The sequence below is a fragment of the Cydia amplana genome, chromosome 14 (genome assembly GCF_948474715.1).
Source record: "Cydia amplana chromosome 14, ilCydAmpl1.1, whole genome shotgun sequence".
NCBI lineage: Eukaryota > Metazoa > Arthropoda > Insecta > Lepidoptera > Tortricidae > Cydia > Cydia amplana.
The window spans coordinates 99281-118326 of NC_086082.1; the positions used below are offsets into that span (position 1 = coordinate 99281).

Below are 19046 nucleotides of genomic sequence, written 5' to 3' on the forward strand. Positions count from 1 at the left end.
TTTTCGCGAGTAGGCAGAAATCATGTAGTTTCTGTAGGTCAGACGGATAGTGTAATGTCAATGTTATTCAGCACGTAATTTAGGTAGATGACATACGTATGTAATGAATTTGTTTTTTTTCGTGTCTAACGAAGATTAGGTAATTATTTGATCTTATAATACTAGTTATCACGTACATAGATATAACTTGTTTAGAAAGGAAGTTATCAAGTTTAGTTTTCTGTACGGATTGTAAATAAATAAATAATATATGTTAAAGGATTTAGGATTACTGGTTGAGGATTCTGACGGATTATACTTAAACAAATAAACTGGACATGACACTCTGATACTACGTCTTTGGAGCTTGACCAGCCTAGAGTAGTAGATATCATGGAAAGGAAACAGGAATATACGGGATTAATAGTTTGCTGAAGTAAATAATTTAGGACACTGACGAGATTGATGGGAGATCCGAAGCGAACCGGTAAAAATGATGCTGATGATATTGATTATGTGAACTCTGCAATTTGCATGAACCAAGATTCTCTATTAACGAAGGCACGCTTAAGACGTATCGTTACGAGACTTGGGTATACTGTGCAGAAGTTTAAAAAAAAATGATACTGATAATGTTGTTGTGTGAACTCTACAAGTTATATGAATCAATATTCTCCATGAACGAAGGCACGCTTAGACGTATCGTTACGAGACTTGATTATGGTATGGGAAGATCCCAAAGTAGACATTAGGATTACTTATGGCTCTTTGTGGAAAAGTTTAAATATAGTAGAGTTGTTATATATTGAAATGAGCTCAAGTAAAAAGTATGTTACAATGTTAACTAATTAATGTCTTTCGCGCGGGACATGATGAATTACCTAGGTTATGTAGGAACTATTTAGTTTTTACTTATAAACGGACTTACCGATCGGGAAATGATTTAAAGGATTATGACTGTTACTAACTAGTGGATATGCTGGTAGAACTAGAATTATTAACGGTATCCAGAAGAGGTACGAGTATTGTTGGGAAAACTGGATTATGTAAAACGATGTAAAGATTGTCAGGAGCAGAAGTTTAGCAGTAGTGATTATGGTTAATAATAACATAATTATGGTTATAATTTATAACTACTTATCACAGCTACAGCATCTTTTGAGGAGGAATTTTTAGATTAGTTGGACTTGGATAAAACACGATATAAGTATGTTATAACTTTGAAATGTGAAATATTACTTGTGAAATGCAATGGTGTGTTAAAAATAATTTAATTATAAAAAGAAATTGTAAATCAAGCATTGTTAATTTTAAGATAGGAGATTTAGTGTTAATTAAGGACGAATGTACCTACACGAAAATAGAAAAAAATTGTATAGAGTCATTTTCAGAGGGAGGGAACCCCTTACCTTTTCAGGGGAGGTGTGATAGGCAGATGCGCGTATCTACACGTAGGTCACGTAGTATACGTATGTACACGTAAACCACGTTGTGGATACTTAGCGAATTAATATACAGATAAAACACCTCTCCATCCGATAAGGGTTTTCCTCTTCAAGACACGTAGGTTAACGATATATATAGTTGATCATTGGAATGACGAGGGGGATTGGTGGTGACTTGTATAGTGACAGGATATAAACTATAATACATCAACCCGAGTTTAGTGTCTACTCCCCTCCCGGTACTCTGCCTATTTCAGGTCAATTGGAACTCCTACCCTACCTCTTTAGCCAGACGGGCTATGACCAACACTTCGGAATCTATGCGTGCCTAGATGACTATGAAGAGAAGTGTCAAAGTATCCATCAGTCATCAAAATTACTTAAGTATTAAGGGATGCGAATCCCATTTCCATTCCACAGAACTAAAATATAAACTGTATTTCTAGTATTTTAGGAGTATGAACGAAGTACTAAGTTTATTTGTTGACTATATACTAAGTTTTATGAGACTGAAATATCAAGATGAGCATTATTTCACTCAAAATATCCTTTGGATTACTCTTGCCTGCCAAAGGTTCCCTAAACAGCTAGACGTCGATTTTCTATCTCCGAATAGACTGTGTTCCTAATCCCAACTTGATATTTAAGATTTTATTTTATGATTGTAATACTCAGTACCTCGTCTTTACACCAGAAAACCAGAACTTCATAAAATAAAAGCGGCCAAGTGCGAGTCGGACTCGCCCATGAAGGGTTCCGTATTTAGGCGATTTAAGACGTATAAAAAAAAACTACTTACTAGATCTCGTTCAAACCAATTTTCGGTGGAAGTTTACATGGTAATGTACATCATATATTTTTTTTAGTTTTATCATTCTCTTATTTTAGAAGTTACAGGGGGGGGGGGGACACACATTTTACCACTTTGGAAGTGTCTCTCGCGCAAACTATTCAGTTTAGAAAAAAATGATATTAGAAACCTCAATATCATTTTTGAAGACCTATCCATAGATACCCCACACGTATGGGTTTGACGAAAAAAAAATTTTTGAGTTTCAGTTCGAAGTATGGGGAACCCCAAAAATTTATTGTTTTTTTTCTATTTTTGTGTGACAATCTTAATGCGGTTCACAGAATACATCTACTTACCAAGTTTCAACAGTATAGTTCTTATAGTTTCGGAGAAAAGTGGCTGTGACATACGGACGGACAGACAGACGGACAGACAGACAGACAGACAGACAGACAGACATGACGAATCTATAAGGGTTCCGTTTTTTGCCATTTGGCTACGGAACCCTAAAAATAGAGACAAGCTTTTACATTAATTATTTTCCCCAAATAAATTAAATATTGGAAGATTTAAGCAATTGAAACCCTGTACCTATTAATGCACAATTTTATTATAGCGAGACCGTAGTTGAAGTCCTTTAAAAGGAGAAATATATCAGTTTTACAGACCAAGACTAAAATGAACCCTAAATTCCGAATAATTAGTGTGTGAATTTACCCTAACCTACCCTTTGTCCCTACTCTAGTATAATCAAAGCACAGTTCGTACTTACCATCGACCTGGTACTTTGGAATATACGCAAGTGTTTCCCTACTAGAAGCTGTAAGAGTTCGGCGAGCGATTCCGAGTATGCAACCTAACAGCTCGTGGTCTTGTATCCCCCCATGGCGGGTTGCACAAAGGCAGGGTGGCAACATGGGTAAGACAGGGCCCTGTTATGTATATAAGTGGTATAAATAAATATATTTTATATACGAAGCCTCCAAATACTGTAGATTTCAAATGGGCCCAGATTACTCCGGATGATGCGCACGTGACATCCCCATTATTCACCTAACAGCTGGACATTGGAGAACTAAGGAGGGAGACGTTTTTCATCTTCCATGTTGGTAAAGAGAAGGTGCCAAGATAACCCTCATCTTGGAGCAAAAAGACTCCTAGACAGCTCACATTTAACACCGCAAGGGGTGAGACAAACAGTCAGTCCAAACAATGATCTGGTTTTGAAAAATTATAGCAAAAGACCCCATAGTAAAACACTAAAATAACTAGGTTCAATTTTACGAACCAAACTATACACAAAATTAACTAACTAAACACAGAAGTGAAATTCCCTTAGACACCATTATCTAAGTTCAGTTTTATGACGATATTGTCCCCGTAAAACCAAACACAGACACGCTTTCCAAGTCCCTGTTATGCAACGATATTGTCCCTGCATAACGTGACGGCACTTAGAAAAACACAGTGTAGAAAACTTCACTATAACTTGAGTATAACTACACAAAGCAGCAAAGAATCCCCGCAATAGCCTGAGTTCAGTTTTACGACGATATTGTCCCCGTAAAACCAAACACAGACACGCTTTCCAAGTCCCTGTTATGCAACGATATTGTCCCTGCATAACGTGGCGGCACTTAGAAAAACACTGCGTAGGAAACTTCACTATATTTAAATCCCGTACACGGTAACAAAGAATCTCCACAAAAGTCTAAGATCAGCTTTACGACGATATTGTCCCAGTAAAACCAAACACAGACACCATTTCCACGTTTAAATTCACCAGGATAATTCCAAGCAAAAACAAACATAGTAACAGTAGTAGAGAAGCTTTGCTCACCGAATATTTATTTATTTATTTATTTATTTTAATCTTTATTGCACAATACATGAAGGTACAAATCATCATCATCATCATCATCCTGGCGTCAATCCCAGCTATGCCCCCGCGCGGGGCGCGAGGACCCGGGGTCCGCCTTCCGACTCCTTCGTGTCCACTTTGCCCGATCTTCGGCGTCCCTGGTGGTGAGTCCGTTGGCACGCATGTCCTCCTTAACGACATCAAGCCATCGCTTCCTGGGCCGGCCTTTTCTTCCCGTACCGGGAGGAGGCGGCATGGCCAGGCATTTGTTACCCACGTAACTTGCCGGTCTGCGCGAGACGTGGCCATACCAACGAAGGCGGCACTCTTGCAGTTTGTCAGCGATGTCACGGACGCCAAGGTACATGAAGGTACAAATGGCGGACTTAATGCCTTAAGGCATTCTCTACCAGTCAACCAATGGGTCAAACCAGAAAGATTCAGTAGGTGCAGTGTCTTTTAGAATAAATCAATTTGATAACAGGACTATATCATAGGAATATAAAACGCCCGAGAACCAGAGTTACTGCTAGTCCGATGGTTGAAGAATGAATGAATACCGGCGGCCCGCACCTGCCTTTTATACTCTTTTACTGGCGACATAACGGCGACATAACGGCGACATAACGGCGACATAACGGCGACATAACGGCGACATAACGGCGACATAACGGCGACATAACGGAGACATATTGGCGACATACTGGCGACATAACGGCGACATAATGGCGACTGAATGAGACAAACATTAACCAAAAGTACCAGGATACCATAACTGAGGAAGAGGTCATTTGCCTTGTGACGGGTGCCGACGATCGACTCAAGAAGAAAGATCATAAGTCCTATTTTGTTTACTAAGCTATACGGCCGTAATATTAAGGTTCACATTCGTAAAGTTCGATGCTACCAAGTTCTATCCCTTTCACGCTTGCGTCTTAGAGAAAGACGGAGATATTCTCAATGACATCTACGCACACATTCATAGGCAATAGTCGGGTAGTCAGTTTGAGTAGACTAAATTACAATAAAAGGGAACGTTTTATGGCTCCTCTACACGTATGAATTTGTAAGCATTATTTTACTTTGAGATACTTTTAGTTTCTTTCCGAAAAACAATCCTGTGTGGAAGTATTTTACGTTTATTAGTAGCAAACATACTCAAAACACAGCGAAAAGTTTAAAATCTTACGAGTTTTGGATTGTTTCTATTAACGCTGTACTAGGAGTTCAGACTTCAGTATGACCGAACATTAAGCTGTCAATGTCATTGTCAATGCCAAAAGTTCACACAATTAGGTTACTTTCAACTTGAGATGGTTATTTTACGCAATTTATTAATCTAAATAGCGAAAATTTTATAGTGGGTTATATATTAAATGAAACCACAAGTGGTAAAATATGGAAACGTGTGCTTCAAGTTGTAATTGTTACATTATTCATTGGAATCATGTATGAAATACGCGATGAAGGGGATCTTAGTATTCAAGGTATTTCTCTCTAGTTTGTGTGTTTTGAAATGAACAAATTAGGTTAATACTATGTAATAGGCATACGGCCAGTCACATCATCTCTTGACGAAAATGTGTTAGTGTGCGTGTTGTGACACTTGTGACTCGTCCGTACACAAAAACAGATCGAGGTGTGCATGATTTGTCTGTCTAGGGTGTCATTTTCTATGTATTTGTGTCGTCATTACAGATTGGATTTTGTACGTAAGTGTGTGAGAAGCGCGACTGTGTGCACGTTCCCCCCCGCGAAAAATGGCAGAATGATTTGTATGTTAAGATATCGCTTAGGCCTATCCCTTCCGACGTGTCGGAAGCCCGTGTTGATCGAAGGGATCGGTAGTCGTCTAAGTAAATCGATATCCCATCAAAAACATTACATGTAAAAATTGGCCCGACACCACCGTTATGGATCGGTAGTCGTCTAAGTAATTCGATATAAATTATTCATTTTAGGTCGCAACAAAGCATTATTAAATGTATTATATTTTATTATTATTATTTATTAACCATATAATTCTAGCTTTATAATTTAAATCTCAAATAAAAATTCATTGAACGGCACAATTCGATACCTCAGTCTAGGTGCCATCCAATCGTAATCGCTTGCTGTGACAATCGATTTGGGTTAGTTACATCTCTATAAACGTCAGTCATAATGTGTCAAATACATAATTCCGAAATTGCACTCGCACTTTGCACGTAGGTATAAGCCGTTAATTAAAGTTATCGCTAATCATACTAATCACGTGTTTAGCGTCATGATTACGCCCTCAAACTTGAAGTAGGTACGTGTACCTATATAATCTTATCTTCTAACAATATATTATTAATCTTTAATACAACACCCAACTAAACCATTGTACTAAAAAGTAATTACGTTAAAACTGTTTGGGCTCTTTGTTTTCTTTACGACTCTTCATTAAGCCACTTTCATATTTTCGCAGCGTAATACCTACTCGAAATACCATTATGCCGCATGTCATTCGGTTAAAAACTAGTCGTTTCAGCTCAAATAAGCTCGAATACAGCGGCGCCTAAGTGGCCGGTAATCAAACCGCTCGTATCACCGCATCATCGGCATCATGCCTCTTCAAGTAATTCTACGCCTGCGATAGAAACTAGTCGATCAGTCCGCGACACGTCGCCGCGACCTGTCGCTGAAAGAAACGCTGATGAAGCGCCGCCGCGGCCCGGAGCGGTCTGTAATTAAACTATTCAGCCCCGATTGTGAACAGATGTGCTTGTCACCGTACCTACTTGTTCACTAATCGGTACATTTTTGTTACAAATGTTACGTTCCCATCAAAATTTGATGTATTGTAAGGGAGGAGTTATGATTCGTTGAAAATGAAGTTTTTGTCATTTTAAATCTTGATCTATATTATTTAAATGCATAATAAATAATAATATACTTACTTAACTAATCAAACTAATGAGATATTTTTTTATGGTGTCATTAACTGTTACTTGAATTTGATTAACATTCATTGTTGCCTGTGTATTGTAACTAAAATGGCTCTTCAATCTCTTTTATTATCCCTAATTTAAAGATACTCAACAGTTAATTGCTTTACGGCTAACTATAGTTTACTACTTATAGTGCTTAAAAAATAAAAATAATTACAATTGTAAGGAGGAGGCTTCAGAGTTTCAACACCAGGTAATTCGACGCCTCGACAATAGCATTGAATGATTTCAATTAAACTTTATCATCGAACCTCTCAATCACCAACATATGTGCTTCAAGTCCGAGTGATCTTGACCCCTGGAGGGTGCGCATAGGCTTCATTCGATAACCGTGACCCCGCCAACTCCACAACTGTTCTACCATTAGGATTATATTGGTTTGTTTATTTAAATAGAACTTGTTTATTTATCGAACGAGGGTATAACTTCATAAACATTTGACGGTCACTTTTTATATTACTCATAGACGGTATTTTTGTAACGAGAAGCAAATTAAGTATAGCGTCGAAACTATGACGTATACGACGGGAGAGAATCGATATTATCGGTGTGGAGTGATTTCTGAAGGGACGATACTTACCTACTCCGCCTACTCCAGCCAGACACGACATCTTGCTTCGACTACATCTGCATATGCAGTCGACGTGTCAATACCTAACTAGACTGACGTGCAGGTATATGGGCGTTTTTTTTTTGTTGTCCCCTACACTTTTTTTTCAAATTTGGGATTTTTTATGTTATTTCTACTCAGAATCACGAGCTCTTTCTATCCTAATAGGAGAAAAAAGTTTCCCAAAATTTCCATACATTTTTCGATCTATCCTTTACGCGACCGCCATACAAAGTCTATGAAAAATGGTGACGGAATGGAAATAAAAACCTTAGGACACTTTTTTTCTCCTATTAGGATAGAAAGAGCTCGTGATTCTGAGTAGAAATAACAAAAAAAATCCCAAATTTGAAAAAAAAGTGTAGGGGACAACAAAAAAAAAGCGGCCAAGTGCGAGTCGGACTCGCCCATGAAGGGTTCCGTATTTAGGCGATTTAAGACGTATAAAAAAAAACTACTTACTAGATCTCGTTCAAACCAATTTTCGGTGGAAGTTTACATGGTAATGTACATCATATATTTTTTTTAGTTTTATCATTCTCTTATTTTAGAAGTTACAGGGGGGGGGGGGGGGGACACACACACATTTTACCACTTTGGAAGTGTCTCTCGCGCAAACTATTCAGTTTAGAAAAAAATGATATTAGAAACCTCAATATCATTTTTGAAGACCTATCCATAGATACCCCACACGTATGGGTTTGATGAAAAAAAAATTTTTGAGTTTCAGTTCGAAGTATGGGGAACCCCAAAAATTTATTGTTTTTTTTTCTATTTTTGTGTGAAAATCTTAATGCGGTTCACAGAATACATCTACTTACCAAGTTTCAACAGTATAGTTCTTATAGTTTCGGAGAAAAGTGGCTGTGACATACGGACGGACAGACAGACGGACAGACAGACGGACAGACAGACGGACAGACAGACATGACGAATCTATAAGGGTTCCGTTTTTTGCCATTTGGCTACGGAACCCTAAAAACGCCCATTTAGTAGGTATGTGGCCTTAAATAGGTCAATTAAATACTATGTAGTACGGATATGATGGTCGTTCTTGTCTACGAGACAGCCTGATATAATGGTGACCGTCACTTTCGATCCTGCAATGTTAAAATTGTTAAAAAGTACCTATCGGTTATTTATTTATCATTTTCATATATCATGTGGATACAGCCATCCATAACACGCCTGCAGGTATTATGCAACGTTCTTGTATTAGACGTGTACATACCTATTATTAAAAAAAACTAAACTAAAACCTGTAAATAATTAGTATCGAACTAATAGGAAACAAGAAGAATATATAAATATATACCTAGATACCTACCTACATAAAAAGAAACAATTGAAAAATGGGTCGTGTTAGTTTAAGTTGGGAAATTAGTCACAACTAAAAATATAATCTTAAAACTATTTAAACATTTTTAATTAAATCAAGGTACTTTATTGTGACATAAAATTACACTGATATACCTACAGTAAAATTAAATAAACTTATCAATAAAACTAAACTACATGTATTATAAAACGTAAAATAATCTTTATCTTTATACATACATAAATATCATTATCGTGACATAGTAAAGCACCGCGGATGTGCGTTTAAAGGCCCGGCACTAATCGCGAGATTGAATCTCGAGCGAGCGAGTGCACAGAGTGGAGTGAGACAAATCGATTTAGAACACAAACGTCGTTAAATATAATGGCTTGTCAGCTGACGGCGCGGTGCAGTGCGGTGCGGTGAATATGCAGTTAGTAATAAGTACTAACTATTGCAATTCGTTTTTGTATAGCTCATGACCGGTTTATTTATGTTGTTATCCGCCGGAGCATAAAGGGGCCCACTGATTACCAGTCCGCCGGACGATATCGGCCTGTCAGTTGTTCGGAACTGTCAACTTTTTGTTCTAACTGACAGGCCGATATCGTCCGGCGGACTGTTAATCAGTGGGCCCCTTAATATTGGATGTTAGTAGGTATTAGGTATATATATTATTGCGAGTAGGTGCTGCAATTTACGATATTTCACGATTTTGAATTTCGAAATTTATCGTTCAGTATTGACATTAACTTTCTAATATTTTAAATGTTTAATTGGTGGCGTAAGTAATCAAGTGTCCCACTGCTGGGCAAAATCCTCCCGTATTTTCTTTCAGTCAACCCTGACGTTTGAATGTTCTTCAATTAATACATTCGCTGTCGTTCATGAAAAAGTCGTGTCTCCTTATTATGATCATCAGATCATCACATTGTTGGACAAACTAGGTTAACCTAATAGTTTGTAAAAAAATGTACATAACTTGTTTTATTATCTTGAGAAATATCTGCCATAGTTATAAATATATTAGAAATTGTGCCACGGCTGCAAATCGGTTTCAGTACGGATATGATGGTCGTTCTTGTCTACGTGACAGCGTGATAAAACGGTGTCCGTCACTTTCTTTCCCACGGTGTTAAACAGTGACAGTTATTTTATCACGTGGATAAAGATGAATAAAGCTATCCATAATAGGCTGGCAGAATACAAAAGTCATTAACCATAATTGCGTCGCGTCGCCCGGCGAACATGTGTCCAATTGATTCGTGAACGCGCGCCATTCGGCCCGATGATGTGACAAATAAATTAGCAGAGGCAGGGGTGGAAGGCAAGCGGGGGAGGGAGGGGGGGGGGGCAGCAGTGATACGGCAGATAAGAGGGGAGATGATGGAGACGTCAGTGAATCGCGACGATAAGAGAGAAGACTGCGAGCGAGATATTTTACGAGTTATGGAAATTGGGCGCGGTATTTGTAAATGTACGAATACCGAATAAATATTTGTTGAACACAATATAAACAGGTGATATCTTTTATTAAAAGAAATTCACGATTGACTTAACGTATATCGAAGAAAACCAGAGCTGTAATTATTAGAAAGTTGTGATTATTAAAAGTTACAAATTATTAATCATTTTAAGGGTTGCTTCTAATAAAACCTAATGGAATGGACCTTCAAAGAAACAAGTAAACTTTTCACTTCTAAATAACGCAGTTCCATTTTGTTTTACCACTATCATAGACTTTCTGTGACTGCACAGCTCTGCCCTGCTAATAGTAAGTGCAGTACTTGCATGAAAATCATCGTTTAAATAAAGAACTTATTCAAAGAGAACAAGATAAAACAATTGCATGACTTTTCAACTGCGATTACTGCGTATGTTGTTAGCACGGCAGTGCTGCTTGGCGATAAATGTTTGGTTTGGTAGGCAATATTATGTTTGATCCAAATAACTCCAGATAGTTATAACTTCAAAGAAATGGGGAACTAGGTTAGCGAGGCGACGGAAACAATAAGAGTCTCCCTCGCATTACAGCGAGCGAGGGGTCTAGCGCGCGCCGCCGGCGCCGAGCGCAGCGTGGGACCCTTTAATGGGCAACTCCCGGAATCGCTGCACTTGGCGCATCGCAGGCAACCCTAATAAGACGAACTTGTGCAGTCGTTTTGTTTTATAAAAAGAATTGGAGAAATGTGAATGACCCTTTTATGCACTTGGCATAACGGTATAAAGATACACTTTGTCACTTAGCTCGTACTCGTACCTACACTTAAATAAGACTATAAAATACTTAAAATGGCCGAGTGGCCTCCCACGTCGCTCCCTTGACCTCCACTTCTACACTTTAATTAAAGAACTCGAACCTCCACAGGCATACAAATTCATTAACGTGTCATCTGAACCGCCCGATAGTAGACCTTACGTCCCCTTCGGGAAGATTCCAGACTTGTGAACAAAGTTTAAGTATAAATAAAGCATTTAAAGAACGTGGCAATAAAGCGGTGCCTTACAAATCTTTAAATTAGTCCCGGCGCGGGCACGTCAGCTATTTGTGTTCGTAAACTTATTTTGTTGTTCTTCGGTTTAAAATTTAACGATCTCGTAAAATTTATATTTTATTTCCAATATCTGTAATTTTATTAGGATGCGCTAGTGATCAAGCGTATACAGCTCCTACAAAAGTACGACTTTGTAGCGGAAGTAGTTAAGGGAGCAGCAATAAATGAACAATGTAAGAGCTCTACACATTCAGTGTGTTACTGTGACTGCTGCATGAGGGCACCACCCACTTGGATTGCTGTAAAATCAGGACGTTTACAAGTAATTGAATGTAGTCAAATCTTGAGACATTAATATGTATATGGCTATATGTAGGTAAAACTGAAGTAAAGCGCATTGCATTACTTATGGTTATGAAAAGCGAAGTTTATTATCTTAGAGAATGTATTTAAGTATACCTACATAGACAAATCTGACACAAGTACCTCTCGTTAGTAAAGTTATCATAAACTTTGTCTTGGAATAAAATAAATAGCATGCACTAAAGATGAAACCTGCAAAAGTTCAAACTACCAAAGTTAATGGTAAATGCAAACAATTGGTCTCGTGAATAAATGAGCGAATTATTCGGACCTGCAAATTATTATTATTAATTATTATTCCGTGTTCCGATGACCGAATTAAAACGTGCTGCATGACGGATTAATTGCCGCATGCAGTTCATCGATTTATACATTTGAAGGGGAAAATTAGCTGTTGTCTTGATAGAATAGACCGATTAAGACAGAGTGGTACCTAAAGTGATTTTGTAGAACAGTTGCGAAGAAGGTTGCGGACCTAAATAGGTATGTTAAATGTTTAAAACCCAATTCTGAACGAACTTTCGAATTTATTATAAATGTTGAAAGTTCGTTCAGACGTACAACTCATAAAGGGCCGGCGACCTCGGCGAGAGTAGGCATTTGTTTCCATATACCTACTGTGAAGAAGCTCCTCGCTCCAAGGCGCGATATTTTCTCCTCGATAAAGCACCCGGCCCGGGCGCCATCGGATTTGAAACGATTTTTTTTGGAATCCGCGCCGTCCCCCATTGTTCGCTGCACCCTAAAGTGTAATAAAAATTCTTACAGTACATTCGCTCTCCGCTTTTACGGGCCGAGGCCGAGGGGTGCAACAAAAAATGTTACAAAACATTATCCATAATAACTTGTCGACGGCATATTTATTACAAATTTTGAAAGGGTTTTGTGAACAGGTAAAGCTGAAGAAATAGTTCATGAGTCGTACCTAGGGGGCGCTTTTCCATATTATGTTCTATTTTTCTACGTTTTTTTTTCACCACCATTATAATGGAGTGGCTATAGGTATTTTTCTATTCATATAAATAGTTTTTTTAAGTAAGTTTTGGGGCTATCTATGTATGTACTTTACAATATATTATACTCAAGTCCAACCAAAACCCGATTAAGTGTAACGAATAGGTACATAAGCTAAATAAAACAAAAATCCTACATAAAATAAAGTGATTTGAATCCTACCCCATCTCTTTGTTGATTTATTTCATCCTCGTTGAACACATGAACAAATTCTAATTGATAATTTATTACACATCCAATTTTAAGGAACATTTGCCACGTATAACTTTTAGTTGTACAAAGTGGGGCTAATTAAATTTAATATAAATTAATTATTTTCATTCTCTTCTTCTTCGTTTTTTATACGCCTTCCTTTTTTCATATTAGTGCATAAGTTTTTAATAATAGCGTATCTAATATCAATGGCACATACGACAAAAACGATTTAAGTAAACAATCTTAGGCCGTTGATAAAATTCACATAATTATGTATTCAAGTTCGCAAACAAGTCGGTGACGTAGAGTTTCCCCGGCAGACTGCGTGCACCTGCAGCTGTACCGCGACGCGCGCTCGCGCTACAACGCCGCGGCGGCGGCGGGCGGCGTCAAGGCGGCACTCTCGCTACAGCAATTCCTCGGCGCCGAGGCGGGCTTCACGCTCGACAAGCACTCCAACACGCTGGCGCTTATTTGCCGCGACCTCGTCGCCATTCTCGCCTTCGAGACCAGGGAGCGGCTCATACAGTGGCAGGTACTGCTCTCGTTTATTTAAAAATTACCTTCTTATTCTTATCTTACACGCGTTTATAAGCGAATTTGATATCTACATTATTTTTACTATAAAGGCCTAGAAGTTACTCTTGAGGTACTCCAAACTGGAGCAAGCTAATTTACCTACTCGACTTAAGTAGTAAAAACTCGTTACTCGCTAAGTTCTACCCCAAAGGTAATAAAACACTGTCAAAGGTACTGTTTTTAATCTACTAACTTGTAATTGTATTGTTGTATGTAGTATTGTTTATTTTACGTTGCATGCTTGTATTTTGTTTTCTTTGTAATGTTATCAAGTCTATTTCACGTGTTTTCACAACAACTAATGTTTAAGTAACATATTATAATATAGGAATGTTAATATCCAACAATACTTGTACGGCATGGCCTTGTAAGTCAACATGACATTTTGACATGTACGCGCAGGCGCAGTCGGCGCAGAGCGCAAAATGGACGCGTTCGCGTTCATTTACTTATAGGGTCGTGTTGTACGGTTGCGTTCGTGGCCCACAAATGGTCTCGCCGGAAGACCAGCGCTGACTTTCGGGTTAGCATTATGCTGAGGCGAGACCATTTCGTGGCAAACTATAATTTCTGTTGTTTAAAATATACTTTTTGTAATACGTTTGTATTGAATGTAGTTTAGTTTGCCATGAATAAACGAAACGAATTCTAATAAATACTCGTGATTTAACACATTAATGGCTTTGATAGATCACTAAAATAATAATTATTATACTTCAAAAGCATTGGCCTTTTCCCGGGCGCCAACGAAATATTTTACTGGTATCGTGCTGGTTATTTTGGAAACTGTATGCTAATTGTATGTGCAGGTGAAAGTGAACCTACACCTGGGTGAAGCGCGGCAATACGTGGTGGTGGTAGGCGGCGGGGCCGGCACGGGCGGCGGCAAGCGGCTGCCGGCGGGCCCGGCGCGGCTGCTGCTGCACGAGCGCCGCTGCGCGCTCACCGCCGGCGTGCCGCCGCGGCTGCTGGCCGAGTGGCAGCTGCAACATCTCAGGTAAAACCATCACCCAATGTTTAATCGAACTAAGCCACAGAGGGAAAACCAATCACTAGGTATGCATAGGTACCTACTTAAAGCAGACAGATCAAAAACGACCGAGTGCCCGTGACTGTCACAGTACATGTCATCTTTAGCGAATAGATTACAAAAGGGTGTCATCTATTAGTCATTCATTTAGCATATCGAGCACTGGCCGGGGCGTTGACATGGGTATACTATTGATTGCTATTAGGTATTATGTGTTATGAGACGTTTTCTAGTATTTTTATACTATTCGCATTTAACAAGTTCGTAAGTTACAAATAAACGCATTATCAACCTACATATTTATCAATTCAAATCTCTGCAGGCGGTATGGTGTAGTGGAAGGCAAGTTCTGCTTCGAGGGTGGTTCTCATTGCGGCGCGGGCGAGGGTCTGTTCGTGCTGACGACAGACCAAGCGGCGGCGTTGGCGAGGGACTTCGAGTTGGCTGCTCAGGGGCGGCTGTCGCCGCGGCGGCGGCCGCAGCCTGCAAGGGCTGAAGGTAAAACACTTTTTATAGCTTTAATGAGTTTATGGAGTACAAAATAAGTACCTAAACTTAGATTTTAATTTAATTTTATATTATGTTATTATGTAAAATGTTACAAATCCTATTTTGTAAATAATTTCTTGTAAATAATATTGTGACATATAATACGAATTATTATGAATAAATATATGAATATGAATATGAATATGAATATGAAAACCACTTTCTCTTACAACTAGTTATGTATTACTACTATGTACATTATAATTATGATTGATCATGTTCTCCGATGTTTATGTATTTAAACAGCATTGTTGTCTATACTACCAACTGAAAGTAATGTCAACATTTTAATGCAGGAGCCGAAAGCCCCAAGTCCACAAAGGCGTTTCGACCGGATACTCGGCTGTCGGAGCTCAACGCAGGCGAGCGCTCGCTCCCTGCAGACTTGCGGCTAGAAGATACGTCAACGGTGAGGGGAGCAGGCTCCCCCTGGGGCTCTGCCGAGCGAGATGGCGATACAGCGTCGGTTCACGGGGAGTGGGCGCCTGGTGTAGCGTTAGAGCGTTGCATGAGTTGCATGTCCAAACTGGGCGCGCTATCTCGTTCATCCACCGCCGCTACGCCCGGGACGTTCAACCCTGCGTGGACCATGGACGCGCTGAATGAGAGCGACGCCCCGCCGCGGCCGCCCAAGCCCACGCGACTGGAGCCCGGGCGGCCGCCCGCTCCACCGCCTAACGCTTGCTGCCAGCAAGACGACTCCAAAGTTGGCCCTTATGAAAACTATGACGTGCCTAAAGTTCACCCTGCTGCTGAGGTGAGACTCTTTATTTTTTAATTACCTACCTGTTCGTTACAAAGCATTTGCGTTTTAAATCTCACATGATGATGCTGATATGCTGAAGCAAAAAGTTGCATTTTCTATCGGCTATTTATTATTTATACTTTTTTGTCACCAGGTGGAAGGAGAATATTATGATACTCCTAAAAGACTAAAGGAATGTCTCAACGAAGAGCTATTTAGAATAACCAAGAGCACAACATCAAACGCTATTATTTTAAAGAAGCCTTGCGGATGTCTCCTTAAGTTCGGCAAACGACGAAGAGAGGCAACAGTGGTGGATGCCGAGGAGGGCCTGGAACCAGCGAATTGTCCATGTCGGCGAGTTACAGACTGGGCACATAGCTGGATAAAACTGCCCTACTGCAGGAAAGCCTCGACACCCACCGAGGCGTCAGTACCGAACAAGGAGAATGTGACGCCGAACAGCGATCGGACAGCGCTGTACGCTACTATAGACGTTTCTCGAAAGACGAAGCGGAAAGCGTCGCTAAGTGGCGAAGCACAAAACGTCGAAGTAGACGACGGACCTCTCGCCAACTACGAGAATTTGAGCTTCGCATTATCTTTAGAACATTACGAGAATGCACGTGCATTGTTACGAAAAGCCGGCGTGACGCAGGCTGAACTGGATGCTATTAGCGCAAACTTGAGGCCTATTGGATTGCCGGCGCGAAGTTGCGCCTGCAGCGCCTGTCGCCAGCCAACGTCAGAGTACCTCCTCATGGAGCCCGGCATCGAGCCCGGCAAGCTTAAAGCACCTTCGGGCTACACGCCTATGTCGCCCATCGGCGGGTTCACTTTCCACACTCTGCGGCTGCCCGCGCGCGCCGCAAGGAACCTCGGCGAGGAGAAGTCCGCCAGTAATCCCGCGTTATGTCCTGCCGCGCGTGCGTCGCTACGCACAGGCGAAGCACAAGTAACGACGCGAACCGAACGTGCGCGGGTAGAATACCGCAAGCGGTCAAGCTCTGCAGACTCCTCGCGATTCTTGGAAGACGTCAAGGAGTTCGAAGGCAGCGCTGGCAGTCGAGGATCTTCCTCATCAGTGGAGACGCTGCGAGCGCGCGCCGCATCGCCTTGCGGCTGTCACAAACTATCTGACGCCGATAGTTCAGAGGCGTCGAAGGCCCGAGCGGTGGCGCCGGGCGCGGCCGGCAACAGAGATTCGTCTAGCAGCAACGACTCAGGTTAACTATTACTTTCCGGCATCTCATTATTACCTGCTATTGACTATTCATGTTTGTAACTTATTAATCTGTGCCCAGGTGTAAGCAGCAGCAGTCGAGCAGGTGAGTTCGAGTTGCCGCTCACGACGGCGGCGGCGCGACGACATTATCGCACGGCGCGACGCGCCGCGCTGTCGGCCGGTACTGCGCCTCCGCGCCGTGCGCGCTCCTCCGACGCGCCGCGGCTCGGCGCTGCTGACCCTACGCATAAGTCGTCGTCGGCAGAAGCCGAGGTGCCGCTGTTATCTCTTAAGGCACTTAGAGGTACGTATTATTCATCATACACTGCTTAATGCTTAGGACCTAAGCAATAAGCAAATTACGTTTTTTTTTCAGTGTACCTAAAATTTTTACTTCTATTTACTATTTTGTGTCAATAACCTACCTATGTGAGTATTATGTGGTATTTTTGCCGCAGAAGATTTAACTCGGTATCTGTTGACAGGAGTGCTGGACACGCACAGCTCGTCGAGCGGCGCGTCCGACATGTCGGACTACATCGAAACGCTCTCCATCTGCTCTTCTCATTCGTCCAGCGACACACCGGTCACAATGCGGTGAGTTTGTTATGTCAATCTAGTACATACAAGATTTGAATTCACCAAAATATGCATTTTTACGGTATTAATAAACTATTTTAATAAGGGCCATTTAATTCTATAACATTTTTCTAACAAAAGAAGTTGAAACACAAGTGTGTTGTTGTTGATATTGTATTTTTTTGTTTTATTTATGGGTATTTTCGCCTGAAATTAAGATTTTCATTTGAATTGAAACTCGATCAACGCGGCTGTTTCAACTGAATTATAAGTCTAAAATCTTGCTCGTAGATGTGATGGAAGTATATACAGTCACGCGGAACGAACTTCGCGGTTTGTTAGTGTCTTGCGTTGCTGCTGCACTTTCGTTTGACATAACCTATATTGAGGAAAAAATGCAAGCAGGGCAACTCGATAAAAAACCAGGCATTATCATTATCTAAAATGTTGTACTTGACAGGTTGGGACGGCAATGTGCGAGCGTGCTGCGACCGCGGTCAGGCAAGGAGTACCAACCTCTCGGTGCGCGACTTGCTGCTACCTCGCATCTTTACTCCAACCTACCTTAAACAGCCAACTGTTTCTAGAACGATTCAAACTAGGGGCCTAGCCTGATGAAAATCGATCGTTTATAGGAAATGCCAATCGAAACTTAAATTAACGTATTGAAATAATTGAAGTGACATTTAGTCGCATATCTGTCATACGCTTACCGATACATTTTACTTTTCGATTGTCATTTGTCGATGAACGATGACACGTGGCTATGCCAAATTTTCAAACGATTTGGAACTAAAATAAAAGTAAAATTGGTTACTTATACGTTACCGATCAGTTACAATTTCTTGCGATAACATACCTTTAAGTACCTACCTACGAGTAGGTATAACAATTAACTGACGCCTACGTGGTGCACTAGTGAATTTCCACGAAATAAACTGAAAACTCTCGTAATTATAACGTTTCGTCAGTGCCCCCGCGCAATGATCGGAAGAGTGAGATAGATCATTTGTTAAATTTTATTACAAACGTGTTAAGTGAATTGAATACTGTGTATTTCTGTACTTATGTACGTAGACGTAACTCTGTCCGTGTGTGTGTCCGTCCACTGGCAGCGCTCCGGCGGAGCCTTCTTTTATACTTCTTTTATTTTATTTCTACAAATTTTCTTTGTACATTAAAATATATATGTAAAATAAACTGAAACTTGGGTCTTAATATATTAGAATAAATCGCTATGAACACAAGTGAAATTATAATAAATGTGATCATGGTGAAGTTTCTAGTAATT

At 40.3% G+C, this 19046-nt stretch overlaps 1 protein-coding gene across 1 annotated transcript in view; it reads left to right on the forward strand.

The window, feature by feature from the left end:
* Positions 1–18331, forward strand: part of LOC134653941 (uncharacterized) — a 52314-nt gene extending 33983 nt beyond the window's left edge. Inside the window, exons 4-11 of the mRNA XM_063509310.1 lie at positions 13369–13583; positions 14437–14624; positions 14980–15155; positions 15503–15963; positions 16106–17177; positions 17256–17480; positions 17662–17773; positions 18216–18331. Coding sequence (XP_063365380.1) covers positions 13369–13583; positions 14437–14624; positions 14980–15155; positions 15503–15963; positions 16106–17177; positions 17256–17480; positions 17662–17773; positions 18216–18324 — 2558 coding nt within the window. The 3' untranslated portion in view covers positions 18325–18331. The remainder of the gene's footprint in view (positions 1–13368; positions 13584–14436; positions 14625–14979; positions 15156–15502; positions 15964–16105; positions 17178–17255; positions 17481–17661; positions 17774–18215) is intronic.
* The last annotated feature ends 715 nt before the right edge of the window (positions 18332–19046 follow it).